Source organism: Lissotriton helveticus, chromosome 9 (genome assembly GCF_964261635.1).
Source record: "Lissotriton helveticus chromosome 9, aLisHel1.1, whole genome shotgun sequence".
Classification (NCBI taxonomy): domain Eukaryota; kingdom Metazoa; phylum Chordata; class Amphibia; order Caudata; family Salamandridae; genus Lissotriton; species Lissotriton helveticus.
The window spans coordinates 1,235,604,264-1,235,626,541 of record NC_136070.1 but is presented as its reverse complement, the minus strand read 5'-3'; the positions used below and the strand labels follow the sequence as shown (position 1 = coordinate 1,235,626,541).

General features: G+C 48.8%; 1 protein-coding gene across 2 annotated transcripts in view; it reads left to right on the top strand.

The window, feature by feature from the left end:
• The window catches only part of PLXNA1 (plexin A1), a 589,805-nt gene that overhangs the window by 337,798 nt on the left and 229,729 nt on the right, over positions 1–22,278 (top strand). For both annotated transcript variants that reach the window (XM_078661729.1, XM_078661728.1), the window contains exons 6-8: positions 18,643–18,766; positions 19,419–19,572; positions 21,570–21,669. In XM_078661729.1, the coding sequence (XP_078517855.1) occupies positions 18,643–18,766; positions 19,419–19,572; positions 21,570–21,669 (378 nt within the window). The remainder of the gene's footprint in view (positions 1–18,642; positions 18,767–19,418; positions 19,573–21,569; positions 21,670–22,278) is intronic.

Below are 22,278 nucleotides of genomic sequence, written 5' to 3'. Positions count from 1 at the left end.
ACAGCAAGTAAAAAATGGAAATAATCCATTCTAAACCTGGTCAATAAAAACCGCTTAATCATCCGATTGTGTCTCTTTGGATGTGGCAGTTTGTTTTACTTCTGGAAATGCTTGAACCTTCCTTCCAGCTCTTATGGTGCCAGAAACATCTCAACTTAAAGACATGCGGCCACATGCATCATTGTAGGATTTTGCAATTCCTAAATTGCGAAAATTAAGGAATCGCAATTTAGGAATTGCAAAATCCTATGCATCAAGAAATCCTAAAAGTTTTTAGGATTTCTTAATTTTCGGAAATTGCGATTCCTTAATTGTGAATCGCAATTAAGGAATGGCATTACATTGATTCCTATGGGCCTAGAGGCCCATAGGAATCAATGCCTTTTTGCGATTTTTTTTTTTTTTTTGCGAATGACATTTTGTTGATGCATTGCAAGGGTGCTGAGGAGGTCCAAAGGACCCCCCCCCTGCACCCTTGAAATGTTTGTTTTAGTGCAAGTTTCACACACACATGTCCTAAGGACGTGTGTGTGTAACATGACACTTTCCAAAATGCATTTTTGTGCTTTTTTAAAGAATTTCGCAAATTAACACGAGGGTCAACCTCGTGTTAATTTGAACTTCCTACTTCAAAATTCGCATTTTTAAAAAAAGTCATGCATTGCATTTAAGGAATCGCACAAATGCGATTCCTTAAATGCATTCACATTTTTAGAAATTGCAAAAAAAAGCGGATTTTCAAAAATTGTTTCATGCATCCCAAAAACTTATTTAGGAAGCGCAAACAGCCGAATTTACCGATTCGCACCGTTTGCACTTCCTAAATAGGTTGATGCATGTGGCCGATGGTTCGTTCTAGCAGTGGTGCAAGGGAAAATGATGGGGTGCCCTGCAGAACATGAGTCGTCTCACAGATGGTAATTCTCCCCCACCCCTGCACCCGTCTGTACTGCAGAGACTACCTTTACACCCCTGCACTCTACCGCTAACGATCACCTCCCAGTTGGGACTGGTGACACGTTTGGGTCCAGTCAGTGGCCCCAAACCCACAATCTCTCTTTCAGCTGAAAAAGCTTCACCACGACTGCACCATTTCAAAATCCAGTCCCACAAAAATTTGAGGACTTCCCATTGGGCGCTGTCCAAATCTTCCATCTGCTTCCATCGAGAGGAACTTGGAGAGTCCTCAGCTTGGAGAGGCCAATGCCGGGTCTCCTTTGAACTGTGTTCCAGAGACCCCCTCTGAAGCGGATCGCAATCCACTTGTAGCCCTTAATTGATCACTTTTTGGATGGTTAGGAGAAGCGCCTTCGGTCTACACAATGTTTTACTTGGATAGTAATAAGACTTGTTCTTTGAGTTTTTAGCATTCAGCGAACATGGAACGTAAGTTGCAACCATTTTCTTTAAGGTGGGGCTTCCCAAGAACAACCTTCCTTCCATGTGGGCCAATCAGTTGGAAGTTGTGCTAACTGCCTTCCAGTTGGCGATGGGCTGCTGCCTCCGTACCATTGTAAAGTACGTGTGGAGTATAGACCAGCTGCACTGCCTTGCCACTAATCATTGTTGGCAGGGTATGCCCAGACGTGGGTCCCTTGCTCACTTTTCCACTGGATTCAAGCAAGCCTGGCTGATGATGGCCGATTAGCCACAAACCGGTCCCAGGATGCTTGTTTCCGGTCCAGGGAGGACCTGGCTTGGCAGTTCGTGCTGGACTGTTCCCATAAGGCACAGGGTCAAGACTGATTTGCATATGGCCATGTCTGAACTGGGGTGGCGGAGTGAGCTAAAGAATGATGATGGATTAAACCCAGATCAGTTGACTGGGAGTGAGTGCTTGCAATGTTCAACAGTCCGTCCATCATCCCTTTTGGTTTTGCTTTGTACTTTTAAACGGTCCTCGCATTGGCTCCATGGACAGCACTGCTGACCGCCTTCGATTTTACATCACGTGTCATAACTACACACCAGTGTCTCAAGCACAATAAGGTGTTTCCCTCGGTCTGTTGGCCGATGTTCCCTTTCCAGAGGCACAGCAATAGTGCCATGAACCTCTAAAAATAATCAAAGAAAATAGCTCCCTGGTTGGGTTAGAAAGGGTTGTAGTGGCCCCAAGAAGTGGTGGCACTCGACCTCCTGCTCTAATGATGCTACAACCCTGCCTACTTCCCAGCCCTACCCAGGGTACCAGATGGCTGCAGAGGAGAGGGGGCTCCACAATCCAGTCTAGTGTTCCTCCTCTCAGATCACTGCCATCTCAAACTACAGTTGTGGTGGACCAGGACTACAGCTCCCAGAATGCGTCGGGTTGTGAAAGAAAAGCCATGTGAGCCGTCTAGCCGTGTTAGGGCTCTAGACAGCACTCCACAGAGTACCACTTAAGTTGTAGCACACCCAGCTGGTATACTACGACCAATACCCCGAGCTATCCCGCGAGCAACCTTTGACCCTGTCTCTTCACCTACCATTCAGGCATCTGGTTCTATTCGGGGCTTGGCGACCAGGTGAAGCGAGCCCAGCAAAGGTTCAATGCCTCTGACTATCTTCGTATCTTAGGAATGGCCCTTTCTAAGTATGCTTACCTCAAACTATGCTACTCTTGTAGTAAGCATACTGCTATCCTGTGCTAGGTTACCCCTATATAAAGTACACCCCACTCCTCCCCTAGCTGCCGAAAGATGGTAGATGTTTACCGGACTGAGACAAACTCATACTCTGCTTTGCCTAAACACTTATTATTTCAGCAGGACCATGTAATGAGTCTCCCGCCCTTTACTGAGTGGCGGCTGCTGGATTACAAAAGTAGTGAGACTGAACGTAAAAATTCGAACTGGAATGTGTCTGCACTGAAAGAGGTTGGGTGTGGAGGGGTTAAATTATGAAGTATATATTTCAAGAAAAGAAACTAAAGCAACTTAAAAGATGCCACAGGCATAATTCCTGTTTTGAAACTGACCCGCAACCCCTAAGACAAAATCGCACACACCAAACACATACAATGGGTTACCCATATGTAACACATCACGGCTTCTGCGGGACCATTTCCCAAAAGAACCTTGCACCGAGAAAACACAGCAGTCCCTTCTCTGAAGAAGGTGGTACCCCGGATATTGTTTCTACTCACAGGAAGTGGTATTTCTTCTCACAAGCACAGTCCTTCCTATTTCTGATCAGTATCTCACCCTTTGAAAGGTGAACCGTGCAAAGCTAGGTTGAGAAAATATACTAGCATAAAGGCGGCCAGTCTTTGATGCTGAGCTGCACTCTCTGGACACGTTCCCCTTCTCCAGATCACTGCCGATTGGTCACATAAACCACCAGCCCCCTGCCTGGTGTATTCCTCCATCTTCCTGCTCTAGTCTTGGGTTCACAAACCGGCTGTTCACTCGAAGCTGCTGAAAAGTAGCATTTGTATAGAAATGTTTTCTTGTTCGAACATTCACGTTACATTGCTCGAAAAAAACAGCTAATGGACACTGGGGGTATGCACCAGCACACTAGAGAGGAAGAAGAGGAATTCCACAGAATTTTTGGTCTCGTCGCCATGCAGTGGTAATTAGGAATTCGTTTCTTCTCAACTCATCCCTCCATTTCTTTCCGCCCACGTGACACAATCTACATCTTGTTCACTTCTCAGTCCCAAGTGTTCTTTTTCCCTTCTCCGCTCCTCTACTCTTTTCATCTGATCTATCTTTGAATGGTCCATTTTGCTTCTCTCAATCACAGCTTCTCCGTTAATCCTTGTCCGCCCAGTAAATTGTTGAGGCTCCTACAGGTGTTGTGTAACCCTGGTTCTTCTGATTATTAGATTGTCGCTCATGAATGTCAGCCTGTGTGAGGCCTCAGTCTGTAGTTGTATGAGGTCAGACTGAGAAGATGACCATGTCCTGTGTATCTTTGCATTCTGGGAAGTGCAGTCTTTTGTAATCGAACTAACCCTGGGCATAGTTCGCGAAGTAGCGCTACACGAAGTGCACTACGCGAGATACGCGTAGCACTACGCGAACTGCGTAGTACCCTGTTCGCACTGTGCAAGATGCGGTTTTCAATGATTGCACAGTGCGGACAAGCATCCGGCACTGTGCAATCATTGAAAACGGCATCTTGCACAGTGCGAGCTGTAGTTTTCTGCCGCTAGATTAGATTTTTACTCGAGCAGTAGATTTCTTAACGCGGACTGGTAGTTTCTCATCGCGAGCGGTCGCACGCATATACGACCTCGCGCAATGAGAAACCTGACCTCCCCGCGTTGAGAATCTTGCCGGGAGGTTTGTTTTCCACGCTCGCGATCGATAACTTGATGTTGCTTATCGCGAACGAGGAAAAAGTCTCGCCGGGATGTCATTTTGCTTGCTCGCGGTCACCAACTTGACTTTGAGGACCGCGAGCAAGCAAAAAATGACCGCTTCACTATGCTACACGTGTTTGCACCTTGCTATGTGCAGTTCGGGTAGTGCGAAGTAACGGAAACTTCGCAAACTACGCGAGCGTAGGATAGTGCTTTGCCCAGGGTTAAATAGAACTATAGGAAGCTAGATTCAGAGAAAAAAGAAAAGCATCGGATGATCTGCTAACAAACACGTAGACATGGGATGAAGGGGCGAAAGAGGAGAGAAAGAAAAAAAATTTGATGGGGTAGTGAGGAAGTGTAAAGGGGTAAAACACCAAAAAAAAAAGTTAGGTGAGACAGCTGAGAGAAGTGATGCGAGGGAAGGATTGTATGGGAGAAAGCCGGAGAGCAAGATGAAGAAAGATAAACGGAGATAAAAGTAGGTAAGAGAAACGGAAACAAGGAGTGAAATTAAGACTGTGAGAGCAAAAATAGAATAAAGAAAGAACGAAAGAGAGAACGGGAAGCTTTGTGGGACTCTTGCAGGTGCTGCCTATGCAGCCGCTGTACCAGAAACGTCATTAACATTCACAATGTGGTATTCAACAGGAAGAAAGTATCTTTCCCATTATAAGATGTTAAACTCTACCCTAACTACCCTGCCCCCATTGGTGTCACCTGCTCTCTCTGTCCCTTTGTTGCGAGTGACTATGGCAAGAACAGTGCCCCTTGCACTCCTGCTGTCCACGGTAGAAACATCTTTGTATTATCAGACTGCGTGGACTTCAGAGAGCTACGACAAGGGGTCATGCGAATGCCCTAATAGTTCCTAAAATGCAGACAAAATATTAGAATTACAATCATTGTGTACCCTAGTGTCCGTCTTTTGTTGCGACATTGGCGCCTTCTGGTTGTTAATGTTAATGGGATTTATAAAGCGCACGAATACCTGGAGGTGTCTTGGCGCTGAGAACACAGTAGGCCGACCAGGCGTCTAATTCTAGAATAACCAGGTTTTTAGCCCTTTCCTAAAGATGGTGGGGGAGCAAGCACTTCTGAGCTCAACTGGGAGCGTATTTCAGAGTTTAGAGGTGCCGTAGAGAAAACTGCGACCGACCCAGTGAGATGATCGAATTCTAGGTACTGTCGGGAGTCTGGCCCCTGGGGAACGAAGATGTCTGGCTGGTTCATACCAGAGAAATAGATTTCGAAGAAAGGAGGGTCCTGTGTGGTTCAGTGCTTTGTATGCCAGACACAGGGTGTGAGAAGTTGGCCTGATGTGCAGTGCTCACTATTCTAGTGATCACTATATATCAGTCCAAACAACCCTTATTGATGATTGGTTGTAAGTCAACCTTATAGACCAGCTATCCTAGTAGCATGGATACGAGCAGTCTAAGGCTAAGACTCTAGAGGGCGTGTTAAGCCAGCTGTTTTACCATCACATTACCCCTTGAACACCCAGTGAAAGGACACCACACAAGTGTTATGAAAATAAACAATGTATTTATTAGGATCACAACAACCCTGTACTCTTTATGAGGACAGGGTGCTAAGCACACAACAAAACTCTTACGAAAATACTTTTAAGTTAGCACGTTACACAAATGCCCGAGGGGCACGAAAAACCATATACACTAAAAGTGGAATGCGAATTACTAGCAGGTAAGTAACAGTTCTAATAGGCTTTGGAATCGCTAGGACTGGACTAGGGAATCGTTAGATTACTACTAGGAGGCCCAGGGGACTCGGGTGCAGAGTGTGCACTCTCACGCGGGATGCGGGACAAAGTCTATGGAGGCTAGTAAAGGCAAAGTTAGTGTTCACGGGCGAACCCGACCTGGTAGGAAGAAAACGACAGTGGATCCTGACCCTTGGATAGTGAGGCTATGCTGGGACACCGGAGTGCCGAAGTTACCTAGCCCAGGGGCTGCAGCTGCATAGGCCTGAAAAGACGTCGGGGATCTCGTTGCCGGACCGGGAGCCTGGAAGGAAGAAGTTGCTGGCAGGCGACCAGTGAAGGAAAGTTCGATGGATCCAAGCCTGGATCAAGGAAGAAGAAAACCTGAAAGCAGAGGGGACCAAGTTCTTGAATCACTAGCCAGTGATTAAGTGGGCACCAGGATGGCACCGGGCGAAGTCACCGCAGTCAGGTGAGTGGGCGCTGCTGGGCTCTGCAGTCTCTCGGACCAGGAGGCGTTGTCGGCGACCAGGATGGAGGTGCGAGCTGTCCCACGAAGGATGAAGTCGTTGGCGTCGAAGTTACCCAGGATTGGGCAACAAGCCTTGGCTAATTCAAGCCCACGCGGTGGACTCAAAATGGCGTCTTGAGTGGACCAGGAGGGTCCAGGGTGCTCCTCTTCTGGGAGGGAGCAAGGGCCAGTCTGGAGCAACCAGACTAGCAGCAGAAATGTCGTCGGGCGTCGTCAGGGAGGCCACAAGCCAACGGGCTAGTAGCCAAACAACGCGGTGAGCAGCGGAAAGCAGAAGGGCCCCACGCAGATCGTGGAGATGCTGGGGGGCTGCACTTCGGAGCTGGAGCTGCTCAGAGTCGGGGCTTCTCGGACCCCAAAGCACTCACCAGTGGAATACTCGGCGGGCTTGCTGTGCAGAAGTCGTGCAGTCTTGGCGATGGCCGGTCCCTCGAGGTCTCGTCGCACCCACGGTTCTCAGCTGTGCTGTAGAGGTGGGTAGAGGTCAGAGGTGCCAGGGAAGCCGGGTCTCGTCGAGCTGGGCAGTCGGATTCCGGAGGAAGGACGTGCAGCAGACCGCAGTGTTCTGTAGATGGTGCCTGCGGGTGCAGGGTGACTACTCCTTAGTCACAAGGGAGAAATCTTAGGAAGAAGTCTTGAGTTCCTTTCGCAGAAAGTAGTTTCAGGATTCAAAGATGATCTGATTTGGAAGGGGGCCAGTCTCTACCTTTATCCTGTAAAAAGGGGCTGGCACGCGACTAAGTCCTGCCCTATGGGTGGGACTAGGAGGGGGGTGGTTACACCCACTTCCTTGGCGGGCTTTTCCCCAGCACAGGGTCTGGAGTGACCCTGGAACTGGTTCAAGCCGGCCTATGCACAGTGAGCACCGGGGTGCTACTTGCAGTCACCTTCCTCTAAAGCCCTGCCTACCTACAATACACAAAACCCTGTCTGGGACGGTGCTGGCACCGCCCCTGGCAGGAAACCCTTTGTCCTTATCTCCTGCTCTGGGAGGACTCCCAGCAGCAGGAGGGCAGACTTGTGTCTCGGTGGCAGCATCCATTTTGTGGATGCTAAGGCTCTGTCTGACTTTTAACCGGGTTATAGGTTACAGGCATGTCGTGTCCCTCTAGAAGGGTGGGATGCTAACCCCGTCGCCAGAATTGGCGAGGGGTTAGTATTCCAATTCGTATGACACCTTACTCGACATGTTTTGATAAAGCGATACCAGAGTTGGCACATAACCGCGAGGATTATAATGCACTTAAGAGTATATGGTATGCGATATCATGGAAACGGCTAAGGGATAGATCCCGAAAGCCGCAGACAGGCTCAGCTCATGCCAGAGCACCATCTCACACGATTCCAAGCACTCTGCCTCCAGGATTGTTAAGGCCCGCCATAGGAGTGACTGATAGGAGATCTGTGTGTCCATTTTAGGGTTAGATATAGGTATACTATATCTAAAGCAAAGGGTGAGTACACCACCTTGCCCCAGCTGTCGTGCAGCCAGTTGTGTCAGATTTAGGTAGTCAATCCAGGGGTGGCACAATACGTGCTTCAGCCCCTGGGAGACTTCTGGGTGCACCTCAGCCCTGGGTACAGGGACTTGGAGAGGGCCCAGTGCCAATTCAGTACCTGGGTACAATTTGGATAGAGAGAACAGCTAGGCTGTGGGTCTGATTAGCAGGCCCACAGCCAGGGAAAGTCGTAAACCAGTGCAGCAAAAAGCAAAAATCTGGGTGATCATAGGATTGCAGACCCTACTCTCCTACATGACCCCCCCCCAAACTTTGGGACAATAAACTAACCTTGACCAGGTGAGTCTTCTTGCTCTAAGTGGAAATACCTGGAGAGCCCATCAGCATTGCTGTGATCAGTCCCAGGTCTATGCTCCACTGTAAAATCCATCCCCTGTAGGGAAATGGACCACCTAAGCAGTTTGGGGTTTTCACCCTTCATCTGATTTAGCCACAAGAGGGGCTTATGGTCTGTCTGAATGGTGAAGTGAGTGCCAAACAAGTAGGCCCTCAGCTTCTTCAGGGCCCAGACCACAGCAAAGGCCTCCCTCTCAATAGCTGACCAATTTTTCTCTCTGGGTGTCAACCTCCTACTAATGAAAGCAATAGGCTGATCATTACCATCAAAATTCAGTTGAGACAGAACAGCTCCCACACCCAACTCAGAAGCATCTGTTTGGACAATGAATGGCTTGGAGTACTCTGGACTCTTGAGGATAGGTGCTGTGCACATGGCCTGCTTTAGGTCATTGAATGCTTTCTGACAGCTTGCTGTCCACTGAACTTTCTTTGGCATCTTTTTGCTTGTCAGGTCATTAAGGGGGGTCACTATGGACCCATAATTTCTGACAAACTTCCTATAGTACCCAGTCAGGCCCAAGAAAGCTCGAACCTGAGTCTGGGTGATTGGAGGAGTCCAGTCCTTGATGGCCTGTATCTTACTCTCCAGTGGCTGAACCTGGCCTCCACCTACAAGGTGGCCCAGGTAGACAACCTGTGACTGCCCTATCTGGCACTTTGTGGCCTTGATAGTGAGGCCTGCCTTTTGCAGGGCCTCTAACACTTTCCTCAGGTGGACCAGGTGATCCTCCCAGGTGGAGCTAAAGACAGCAATATCGTCAAGATAAGCTGCACAGAAGTCATCCAGCCCAGTGAGGACTTGATTCACCAACCTTTGGAAGGTGGCAGGTGCATTTTTCAGTCCAAAGGGCATTACCACAAATTGATAATGCCCTCCAGGGGTAGAAAATGCTGTCTTAGGTTTGGCTTCCTCAGCTAACCTGATTTGCCAATACCCAGCTGTCAAATCAAATGTGCTTAAGAAGTTGGCAGAAGCCAATCTATCTATAAGCTCATCTGCTCTTGGTATTGGGTGGGCATCAGTCTTAGTGACTGCATTGAGGCCTCTGTAGTCTACGCAAAACCTCATCTCTCTCTTACCACCCTGGGTGTGAGGCTTTGGCACTAGAACTACTGGGCTAGCCCAAGGGCTATCTGAGGGCTCAATGACTCCCAGTTCCAACATTTTCTGCACTTCAGTTTTGATGCAGTCTCTAACATGATCAGGCTGCCTGTAGATTTTACTCTTGACAGGCAGACTGTCTCCAGTGTCAACATCATGGGTGCACCAATCAGTTTGGCTGGGTGTCAGAGAGAACATATGTCGAAAGGATTGCAGAACTTGCCTGCAATCCTGTTGCTGATGTTCAGTGAGGCTGCCACAAAAGACAACACCATCAACTGACCCATCATCAGGATTCTGAGTGAGCAGGTCTGGGAGAGGGTCACTCTCTTCCTCCTGTCCCTCATCTGTGGCCATGAGCAAGCTCATGTCCTTCCTGTCAACATATGCTTTGAGCCTGTTAACATGGAGCACTCTGAGAGGGCTCCTGGGAGTTCCAAGGTCCACCAAGTAGGTAACCTCTCCCTTTTGCTCAATGATGGTGTGGGGCCCAGACCATTTGTCTTTCAGAGCTGCTGGGGCCACTGGCTCCAGCACCCACACCTTCTGTCCTGGCTGGTACACAGTCAGTACAGCCTTTTGGTCATGCCAAGCTTTTTGAAGTTCCTGGCTGGCCTCAAGGTTTTTAGATGCCTTCTCCATATACTCAGCCATCCTGGAGCGGAGGCCAAGTACATAGTCCACTATGTTGGTTGCAGGCTTTTTGAGAGGTCTCTCCCATCCTTCCTTCACCAAACACAGGGGTCCTCTTACAGGATGCCCATACAGAAGCTCAAAAGGGCTGTAACCAACCCCCTTCTGTGGGACCTCTCTGTAAGCAAACAGGAGGCAGGGGATCAGGACATCCCATCTTCTCCTAAGAGGTTCAGGTAGTCCATGAATCATCCCTTTCAGGGTCCTGTTGAATCTCTCAACAAGCCCATTGCATTGTGGATGATAGGGTGTGGTGAACTTGTAGTTCACACCACACTCCTTCCACATGGCAGTCAGATATCCTGACATGAAGTTTGTACCTCTGTCAGAAACGACCTCCTTAGGGAAACCCACTCTGGAGAACACTCCAACTAGGGCTCTTGCCACTACAGGGGCTGTAGTGGTCCTAAGGGGAATAGCCTCAGGATACCTGGTGGCATGGTCCACCACCACCAGTATAAACTTGTGTCCTGATGCTGTCTGGGGTTCCATTGGACCAACAATGTCAATCCCCACTCTTTCAAAGGGAACCCCCACCACAGGTAGTGGTATGAGGGGGGCCTTTGTTGTGCCACCTGACTTGCCACTGGCTTGGCAAGTGACACATGAGCGACAAAACTCCTTGGTATTCTCATTCATATGGGGCCAGTGAAAGTGTGAGACAAGCCTGTCCCAAGTCTTTGTCTGACCTAAATGACCTGCAAGGGGAATCTCATGGGCCAAGGTGAGAAGGAAACCTCTCAGAGACAAGGGGATGACCAGCCTCCTGGTTGCACCAGGCTTGGGGTCTCTTGACTCAGAGTACAGGAGTCCATCTTCCCAGTATACCCTGTGGGCACCTGTGGCATTCCCTGCAGCCTCAGCAGCAGCCTGCTGTCTGAGGGGTTCAAGGGAAGGGCAGCTCAACTGTTCCTTCCCCAGGTCTGCTCTGGAGGGTCCCCCTGAGCCCAGAAACTCAACTTGATCAAGTTCAAGCTCTTTAGGCTCAGTTTCCCTCAGCTCTGCTAGATCAGCCTCCTCAGAGACTTGATCCTCAACCTGGGGCAAGGGGGAAGGCAAAGCCTTACCCTTACTGCTCTTCTTCTTGGGAGGTGTCTGGTCCCTAATTTCAGGATCCAGCACCTGTTCAGTGGGGCATCTTCTGGCCTGTGACCTAGTCACAGCAAGCACATGTGCTGGCAAGCCTAACATCTCCATGTGAGTCCTCTGCTCCACTTCTGACCATTGTGATGACTCCAAATCATTGCCCAACAAACAATCAACTGGGAGGTCTGAACTGACTACAACTTTCTTTTGTCCCTTCACTCCACCCCAGGAGAAAGCTACAATTGCCACACTATGACTAGTAGTGACATTGCTGGCATTGGTCACCAGGAAATCAGTACCTGGCATGATCTGTCCAGGGTCCACAAAGTTAGGTGTCACCATGGTGACACTGGCACAAGTGTCCCTATAGGCCTGAGCCATTTTGCCATTAATCAAAGGTGTCTGCCTGTATTTGCCCAAAGTATTGGGACTTATTTCAGGGGACATATCCATATCCCCTGTACAGACAAGGACAGCCTGAGTGAGTGTGCCAACTAAGTTGTCAGACCCCTCAGTACCCAAGGTTAACCCAACTAATGCCTTGGGAGTGACACTACCACTACTGACTGTACTAGGGGGTGCAGTTGCTTTAGGAGCTGTAGTGGCAGGAGTTTGTCCTCCCCCTCTTTTGGTGCACTCACTAAACCAGTGAGATTTACTTTTGCAGTACTGGCACCACCTTTTTGACTGGCCTTCTTGAGTCTTCTTCTTCTGGGAAGCCTGACCCCCACCCTCTTTGGTTTGTTGGGGACCTGGTGAAGACTTCTGGTCATTTTGCTCATTCTTGACATTACCCTTCTGGTCTGCTTTCTTCTGACCACCCTGGTTCTGGTTCTGGTTCTGCTTGATCCTTGTCCTGACCCATTTGTCTGCCTTCTTTCCCAATTCTTGGGGAGAGGTCAGATCTGAATCAACAAGGTGCTGGTGCAGCAACTGGTTCTGACAATTGTTCAAAATTTGTTCTCTCATCATTAGATTATACAATCCTGTGTAATCTGTAACCTTGCTACCCAGCAACCAGCCCTCCAAAGCCTTAGTGGCACAATCCACAAAATCAGACCAGTCCTGAGACTGAGTTTTCTGGGTGTCTCTGAACAGCAACCTGTACTGCTCAGTGGTTAAACCAAACCCATCAACCAGTGTATTCTTCAGGACCTGGTAATTGTTAGCATCCTCCACTCTTGTAGTGAGGAGCTTATCTCTACCTTTACCATCAAAGGAGAGCCACAGTATAGCTGCCCACTGACTCTGGGGAATGTTCTGCACAGTGCAGGCCCTCTCCAGAGCAGCCATCCATTTCTGGATGTCATCCCCTTGCTTAAAGGGGGGCACTATTTTAGTCAGGTGTTTAGTATCTAAACCCTTCTCTCTATCTCTTGGGAGATTGCTGCCACCAGTGGGAGCTAGCCCACTCATCTGCTGCTCTCTTGCCAGGGCAAGCTTCTCTTTGGCCAGGGCAATTTCTTCCCTTTCAATCCTCAGTTCAGCTTGTCTCATCCTAGCTTCATGCTCCTTTCTCTGAGGGGAAGTAAATCTCCTCTGTGGAGGATTCCTTCTCCCCTGAGAAGAGGCATTAGAGTGCAGAGATCTATTGGAGTCCCTAGAAAGAGATCTATCTCTCCTAACTCCAAGGTGAGGCCCACTTCGGGTTAGTACTGGGGGGCCCCCAGATCCTAGCCCAAGTAAGTCTAAGTTGGTCCTAGTTAGCCTTCTGACTACCTCAAGACCCTTGTCTACCTCATCCCCAGAGAGTACCTCCTCATCCTCCTCCTCAACTGCTGAATCAGTGTTGGGGAGGTCTGGATCCCCAGAGGTTCCCTCTAAGGCTGGCATGCTCTCATGTAACTGAGAGAGCTTTCTGGCATCATATGTCTCTAAGAGACCTATCAGAAAGGGTAGGGTGGGGTTAGACCCCTGTTTCAGTTTCCTGGAGACACAGAGTTGCCTCATCTCCTGAAAATTGAGAGCTGCATATCTTGAAGTGACCTGTGGAGGGTCAACACTGACCAGGGGAGTCTCAGCAGAGTCCCCCTGAGTCGACATGCTTTTCTAGTGAGGTGTAAGTGGTGCACTTACCTACACTATATGTTTGCCTACTGATCCCTTGCTAGAGTTGTAGTTTAGGGTGTGCTAGGCCCTAGGAGCTACAACAGCTGGTTCAGTAGAACTCAGAGTATTCTAAGCTAAGTTATATGTACCTTTAGTACTTATGTGATCTTTCACAAGATATTCTTAGGGCATGTGTGGTAAAACAACAGCAAGCTCAAATCCCAACCGCTGCTCACCAATGTGAGAAGTTGGCCTGATGTGCAGTGCTCACTATTCTAGTGATCACTATATATCAGTCCAAACAACCCTTATTGATGATTGGTTGTAAGTCAACCTTATAGACCAGCTATCCTAGTAGCATGGATACGAGCAGTCTAAGGCTAAGACTCTAGAGGGCGTGTTAAGCCAGCTGTTTTACCATCACATTACCCCTTGAACACCCAGTGAAAGGACACCACACAAGTGTTATGAAAATAAACAATGTATTTATTAGGATCACAACAACCCTGTACTCTTTATGAGGACAGGGTGCTAAGCACACAACAAAACTCTTACGAAAATACTTTTAAGTTAGCACGTTACACAAATGCCCGAGGGGCACGAAAAACCATATACACTAAAAGTGGAATGCGAATTACTAGCAGGTAAGTAACAGTTCTAATAGGCTTTGGAATCGCTAGGACTGGACTAGGGAATCGTTAGATTACTACTAGGAGGCCCAGGGGACTCGGGTGCAGAGTGTGCACTCTCACGCGGGATGCGGGACAAAGTCTATGGAGGCTAGTAAAGGCAAAGTTAGTGTTCACGGGCGAACCCGACCTGGTAGGAAGAAAACGACAGTGGATCCTGACCCTTGGATAGTGAGGCTATGCTGGGACACCGGAGTGCCGAAGTTACCTAGCCCAGGGGCTGCAGCTGCATAGGCCTGAAAAGACGTCGGGGATCTCGTTGCCGGACCGGGAGCCTGGAAGGAAGAAGTTGCTGGCAGGCGACCAGTGAAGGAAAGTTCGATGGATCCAAGCCTGGATCAAGGAAGAAGAAAACCTGAAAGCAGAGGGGACCAAGTTCTTGAATCACTAGCCAGTGATTAAGTGGGCACCAGGATGGCACCGGGCGAAGTCACCGCAGTCAGGTGAGTGGGCGCTGCTGGGCTCTGCAGTCTCTCGGACCAGGAGGCGTTGTCGGCGACCAGGATGGAGGTGCGAGCTGTCCCACGAAGGATGAAGTCGTTGGCGTCGAAGTTACCCAGGATTGGGCAACAAGCCTTGGCTAATTCAAGCCCACGCGGTGGACTCAAAATGGCGTCTTGAGTGGACCAGGAGGGTCCAGGGTGCTCCTCTTCTGGGAGGGAGCAAGGGCCAGTCTGGAGCAACCAGACTAGCAGCAGAAATGTCGTCGGGCGTCGTCAGGGAGGCCACAAGCCAACGGGCTAGTAGCCAAACAACGCGGTGAGCAGCGGAAAGCAGAAGGGCCCCACGCAGATCGTGGAGATGCTGGGGGGCTGCACTTCGGAGCTGGAGCTGCTCAGAGTCGGGGCTTCTCGGACCCCAAAGCACTCACCAGTGGAATACTCGGCGGGCTTGCTGTGCAGAAGTCGTGCAGTCTTGGCGATGGCCGGTCCCTCGAGGTCTCGTCGCACCCACGGTTCTCAGCTGTGCTGTAGAGGTGGGTAGAGGTCAGAGGTGCCAGGGAAGCCGGGTCTCGTCGAGCTGGGCAGTCGGATTCCGGAGGAAGGACGTGCAGCAGACCGCAGTGTTCTGTAGATGGTGCCTGCGGGTGCAGGGTGACTACTCCTTAGTCACAAGGGAGAAATCTTAGGAAGAAGTCTTGAGTTCCTTTCGCAGAAAGTAGTTTCAGGATTCAAAGATGATCTGATTTGGAAGGGGGCCAGTCTCTACCTTTATCCTGTAAAAAGGGGCTGGCACGCGACTAAGTCCTGCCCTATGGGTGGGACTAGGAGGGGGGTGGTTACACCCACTTCCTTGGCGGGCTTTTCCCCAGCACAGGGTCTGGAGTGACCCTGGAACTGGTTCAAGCCGGCCTATGCACAGTGAGCACCGGGGTGCTACTTGCAGTCACCTTCCTCTAAAGCCCTGCCTACCTACAATACACAAAACCCTGTCTGGGACGGTGCTGGCACCGCCCCTGGCAGGAAACCCTTTGTCCTTATCTCCTGCTCTGGGAGGACTCCCAGCAGCAGGAGGGCAGACTTGTGTCTCGGTGGCAGCATCCATTTTGTGGATGCTAAGGCTCTGTCTGACTTTTAACCGGGTTATAGGTTACAGGCATGTCGTGTCCCTCTAGAAGGGTGGGATGCTAACCCCGTCGCCAGAATTGGCGAGGGGTTAGTATTCCAATTCGTATGACACCTTACTCGACATGTTTTGATAAAGCGATACCAGAGTTGGCACATAACCGCGAGGATTATAATGCACTTAAGAGTATATGGTATGCGATATCATGGAAACGGCTAAGGGATAGATCCCGAAAGCCGCAGACAGGCTCAGCTCATGCCAGAGCACCATCTCACACGATTCCAAGCACTCTGCCTCCAGGATTGTTAAGGCCTGCCATAGGAGTGACTGATAGGAGATCTGTGTGTCCATTTTAGGGTTAGATATAGGTATACTATATCTAAAGCAAAGGGTGAGTACACCACCTTGCCCCAGCTGTCGTGCAGCCAGTTGTGTCAGATTTAGGTAGTCAATCCAGGGGTGGCACAATACGTGCTTCAGCCCCTGGGAGACTTCTGGGTGCACCTCAGCCCTGGGTACAGGGACTTGGAGAGGGCCCAGTGCCAATTCAGTACCTGGGTACAATTTGGATAGAGAGAACAGCTAGGCTGTGGGTCTGATTAGCAGGCCCACAGCCAGGGAAAGTCGTAAACCAGTGCAGCAAAAAGCAAAAATCTGGGTGATCATAGGATTGCAGACCCTACTCTCCTACACAGGGCCATGAATTTGATGCGTTGGGATACAGGGAGCCAGTGCAGGCCACGAATCTCTTTGGATACGGATTTGTGCCTAGAAATGTTAACCAGCAGCCGAGCCGCTGCGTTTTGAGCAGTCTGAAGTTTTTTTAGACATTGCTTCTGTGTGTTAAAAAAAGCCCATTACAATAGTCCAATTTTGAGTGGATAAGCAATGTTACCACTGTCTTCCTCGTGTCCGCGGGGATGTAAGGAAAGATCTTCCTTATTTTCGTAATAAGAAAATGGGAGGCGGAGACGATGGCGTTTCTCTGAAGTAAGAGTGCCAGTTTATTTTCGAACCATACTCCCAAATTTTTAGCCTTGTGCGCTGGTTTAGGTGATTAGCCCATCTTTGCCGGCCACCACAGGTTCCCCCAGTTGGGTTGCGTATTGCCAAAAATTAGGACCTCGGTTTTTTCAGAATTGAGTTTGAGACGATGTGTACTCATCCATCTATTTATTGCACTCATGCTATTCTGAAATTGTTGAGCAGGAGAGGCTTGATTCTTAAAGGCAGCCACCACTATCTGGGTGTCGTCGGCATAGGACGTCCGATTAAACCCAAAGTCCCGGAACAGAGGAGCAAGTTTGGAGATATAGACATTGAAGAGGGAAGGGCTTAAGGATGAGGCCTGTGGCACTCTGCACGAGAGGGTATACGGCTCTGAATGCTGTACAGCCTCCACCCGTGACATTATCGTCGACTCTGCAAACAGCGCACTACGAGGTAGAAGCGGAAGAGGTAATGATTGACACCTTTCACTTACCCCATTACCTATAAACAAAGGATTGTTTACTTGTTGTAGCTGTAATGTCCAGCTGATAGCTGGAGCAGGAATGGGCTTTATGTTGGCAGGGCAGCGCCCTGGCGCCCCTTTGCACAAGCCTCCACAATTTACTCCCTTCAGTAATTTTAATTCTGAGCATCTCATTCTAGGCTTTTCATTTGCATTTTTTTCCTTTATTCTTTCTATAGGAGACTCTTCCCTAGCCCGGTCCTTTCTCTCGAGATGTTTTCATGCGTTTCTGTGACCCCTAAACCAGCGGTCAGTACACTTGGCACGTACTAGTCGGTAGACCCTGCAAGTAAATCTAATCTCTTCTGTTCGATGACGTATGTAGCCTTACCTGCGGCGTGTACATCAAGTGCGCGCCACGTGTGGTAATACAAGTAATCTGCGATTTGCATAGATGTACAGACGTTTACGCAGCATGTACTCCCTGCATTTATTATAAGGCCCTGCACGTGTACCCTTAGCTGAATTCTTAAACGGAGTCAACTGCGTTCATCTGTGTGCACCTGTGCACATGCACCAAGCGGGACACTGAATACGCATCCCTGTGCTCCATATGTACACACCCAGCTGGACACTTGGATAGAATGTGCGGTGCTCTTTAATGTGATGTCCTGCACGTGGTACATACACGTACCCACCTACGACAGACCCAAGACCTACTCACCTTCAGAAGACTCCTCAAGACCTGGCTCTTCGAGCAGTAGCGGCACCCCCTCCCCCAGCGTCTTGCGACCCTCCCGGGTAAGTAGTGCGCTTTACAAGTACTGATTGATTGATTGATTGATTGAACTGGACCCTACTTTGGTCAGAGATTGGCCACCTTGCATATATGCTTACTTTGTACCCTGAATGCGTGTCCCCGCACTCAACCCATGCATCTAAGCAGACCCTGTGCTTACGTGTGCACTGCTTGGTGATGAGCAAACCTGCCCACTTTGCATCTTCTATTTTTATGGATTTGACTCCTCGTGAATGTCCCAGATCGGCCCTTTGATTAAATTTACTGCACTCATTAATGTCCAACCCTGAATACGTTGCATAACAGAGCTTGGTGGGCCATGGAAGTCACTCTGCTGTACTTTTGTGACCTCTCCCCCACAGTGTTTTACAGAACACACACAATAGGAAAATAAGATCGCTTTTATTCGTGAGCTGGTACCTCATTAATCTGGGGCTTGTAAGAAAATGTTCTCGCTAGGACGAGAATCCATTGCAGGTTTTTGCCTCTTTTTCATGCGTGGTCCTGATGAAAAGCAATTAAACAGCGGGGGCCAAGGGTTTCTCTGGAAGGTTCCTTTTGGTGTGAATTTGGCTTTTCGTGCATATGAGCATCATTAAAGATTTGAAATGCATGGATGGATGTCTTAAAATCAAATGTCCCCAATGTAAGCTGTTGTTTGGCAGGGCAGAATCCAACAATGTATTTTATGCATTATATTTCTTTATTTTTTTGGGTTACTTAGTGGGTGCAAGTGTACACTTTTTAATGGTGGGTGTACTTGATTGTTGCTAGTTTTGATGAGAATTTGTCTCTTTTTTCAGATGTTCCCGGAAGGACCGGTGTGAACGTGCGGACGAGCCCCAGCGGTTTGCGTCAGACGTGCGTCAGTGTGTACAGCTGACCGTCCAGCCCAAGAATATCTCCGTCACCATGTCCGAGATCCCGGTAGGTGGAGGCAAAGTAATGAGAATCTGCCCAGCCTGGTCTTGTCTACATCCCTGATGGCTTGGGTTATATGTAGTTTTCTTGCTATTGAATTGTGCAGACTGACTTGTCCAGGACCGCCACAGGGCCATCCACTCTTCATCTTGAACAACAAAGCTGTCAAACTCGGCTGGAGTTCTCAACGATGGTTTTTAGTAAACGTTTGTACAGAAGGGGGGGGTTACTTATCGACCAGAATCCCAACATGAGGAGTTTTCATAGCTCGTTGATAGTATTTGCTCTTTTAAGGATGGGCCATATGGCTATTTGACCATCAACATGTAGACTTATTCTTAAGTCATCGTTTAAATTTGAAAAGTCTTGTGTCTCTTGGCCGTCCTGAGCTGTGACGAGTGCATTGCACTAGTTGGTCATTTAACGTTCATCAAAGGTGGCCAAGGACTGGTCAACACGCTCGCTTAAGAGGTACCATGAATGCTACTGGTGCGTGTTGGCACATCAGACGTCCTTCATTGTCCTAGGAGAGTGCTACTGGGTTCTGAGTGGGAGGGTGGATTGTCGGAGGATATTAGGTTGGATCTCTTGGTGGTTCTTTCTTTGGGATATTTGATTTATTTCCTCGTTTCCAATCTTCCTTTCTTGTTCTTTGCAGCTGGTTCTCCAGGCCTGGAACGTCCCCGATCTTTCCCTGGGGGTGAACTGTTCCTTTGAAGATTTTACGGAGTCGGAAGGTCGGATCAGTGACGGCAGCATCTACTGCAGCTCGCCGTCTGCAAAGGACATCATTCCGATCACGCGGGGCCAAGGTGAGTACCGCGGTCCTGGCTCATCCGGCACCTTCGCTTCTAGGGCAGAGGACTGTACCTATTTTCTAACGCACTAGGCCCTCTTATACCATGGTAATGGAGAGGTGAGTACGAGACTGACTTGACCAAGAACCCAACAGAACCCCCACACCTTTATTTGAGGGCATGTAGAATGGTGAGTGCCGTGACCGAACTGTTAAATTCCCATCCATTTGAATAAATTTCGCTTCCTGCTCATTGGAAGACTAAAAAAATATTAGAACCGTCCAGTGGCAAGAGTAGTTCTGTAGTAGGTTGGGTCTATGGTAAAATAGGCTGCAAAAATTGATTTTGCCTAAGAGTAGACACCTACAGCAGATAAAATCTCGAACGTATTTTTTTTTTGTGTGGAGTTTTATATAGCGCGAACTAGACCTGAAGGTATCGGAGCGCTTTACAGGAGCACTAGTTACGTTACAGGAGGACACATTCATTTTTGTTAAGCACGGGGAGATTAAGTGATTTGCCCAGATCACAGAATGTTGAGCATCCCTGCCGAGGCTCGAACCCGGTTCTCCAGCTCCGAGGTTGACCGCCCTAGCCGTTAGGCCACATTCTCTCCCCAATTATCTCCATATAATAATTGCAGCCTGTTATTAAATATTCAATCCAGGAGACCCAGGTCCGGGTCGGATGCCCTAGCATCGTTGGGTGCAGCTTCCTACTTTATTTACAGATGGTTGCTGTTTTGGTGGCCTGTTTCGCAGTTTGTTGCTGCTAGAGATGTTTTAGAGTCTGTTCTCACGTGCTAGCACTACTCCTTTGTAAATGTAAATGTGTTTGTATTTATATAGCGCACTTCTACCCAGAGGTCTCGTAGCGCTGTATTCATACCGCTGTGGAACCCATCCTGGCTTTCCTGTGAAATGTCCACTCCTGGGCACCCCCAAGGTGAAGCCAGGCATCCAAGCGCTGCTGGGCCCTTGTGGAGATTAAGCAAGCTATTGCCCAGAGTCACAGAGTGGGACCCATGATTAGACTCGGCACCGAGGCGAGAATTATCAGGTCCGGGGAAATTGAGTCCAAGAGCCGCCGAGGTGGGAATTGAACCCTGGTCCCGGGCCAGACCTCTGCATCAGGGTCTGCCGCTCTAACCATTGAGCCACGCTTCTCTCTTTCTAGTAGAGAGTAGGCAGAGGTACAAGATATTGATGTGGTCTGTGCTGGGTGGGTGGTTGTAAGCTGGGGTGAGAAGAGGTAGCAGTTCTGCCCCTGTAAGCGCCATCTTATTTCTTTGCCAGTCCCGCCGGCTTCCGAGCTGCCACCTCTGCTCTCCACCCAGGCTGATGAGATCTATTAATACTCCCCTCTCCTCCTCGCAGAGCAGGGGGCGTTCCAAATAAACAAGTTGTTTTCTCTCATTAGTCTTCACAGCGCATAATTTGCCGGCTCTGCGCTGCCACTTGCATGTCTCTTCTCTGGCTGTCATGATTTTGAGCACAGTCTGGCTCTGTTCAGGCGTTGCGCTCTTGCTTTTGACCCTAGCCCAAAATAATGTTACTATGGAAATTCTTGATGGAGATTTGGTGGGGGGGGGAAATCTTCTATGACAAGCTTTGCTCATCTTCTCAAATTCAAAATATTGGTTTTGTGAGAAAAAAATCCACAAGGCAAAACTGTTGCACTCCCCAGTTGCACCTTCCTGGAGAGTTGAACTGCAGGTTATCTAGATGAAGCTTCTGAATTTCAGACCTTAATTAGATATGTATCTCCGCACGACAACCAGACTTTTGCAATTCATGTAAATGCCACTTGGAGTTGATTCAAGGTGAGGCACCAGCCGTCCAAGGTGTCTGACAGCAGAGTCAACCTCAGCACATCTGCATTTCTCAATACCCCAATGCAGCCATCTCCTATCCAGATCTGGGGGTTTCTCTGTCAAAGATGTGGATTATGTCCAAAGGATTAGTATGACCAGTTAGACTCCAGGGCTTAACTAGTGTTTTTGCTTTTCATAGGAGACAAGAGGGTGGTGAAACTCTACCTGAAATCCAAGGAGACCGGGAAGAAATTTGCCAGTGTGGACTTTGTCTTCTACAACTGCAGCGTTCATCAGTCGTAAGTTGGTTTCCTTATAACTCTAAACATAGACATGTTGACATGCCGTATTACCCTAAGGCAACCGCGCGAAGAACAATTGACATGTCGGATGTAACGTATCACTCTGACGACGTCCATCGTGATGGTCTTGGACGTGACGTAATGGTTTATGTGTTTGTCAAGGATAATTTTCTACTATTGGGAGCAGAAATTTGCAGATAATGCCTAGGATTTCAGAGCTACATCCACATCAAACTGGAAGTTTGTATCTGATGTCTCCCACATAGTACTTTAGGAGATTTTCTTTTTGGTTTTATACTTTCCCAGTTTTTTAATATAAAATTGTCTGTAGGGATTGTGCAGTTACTCACGACTATGGCTGAGATTTCTGTAAATTGCGGGCTGCAAGTTTGACTTAAGGAAGGATCTGCGGCTAACTAATTTATTGGAAATGGCGTGAGGTGCGGAACGAGGGGTCCGCCGTTGCTCCATTGGACTATTAAGGAAGGATCCGCTCCTCATGTCACGCATCCCAGATGATGAAATGAGTGTCAAGTCGGTTGTTGCGTTCTATACCTCTGTTATACAATTGTTATTTACTATGTTATATTATCGAAACTTAATATA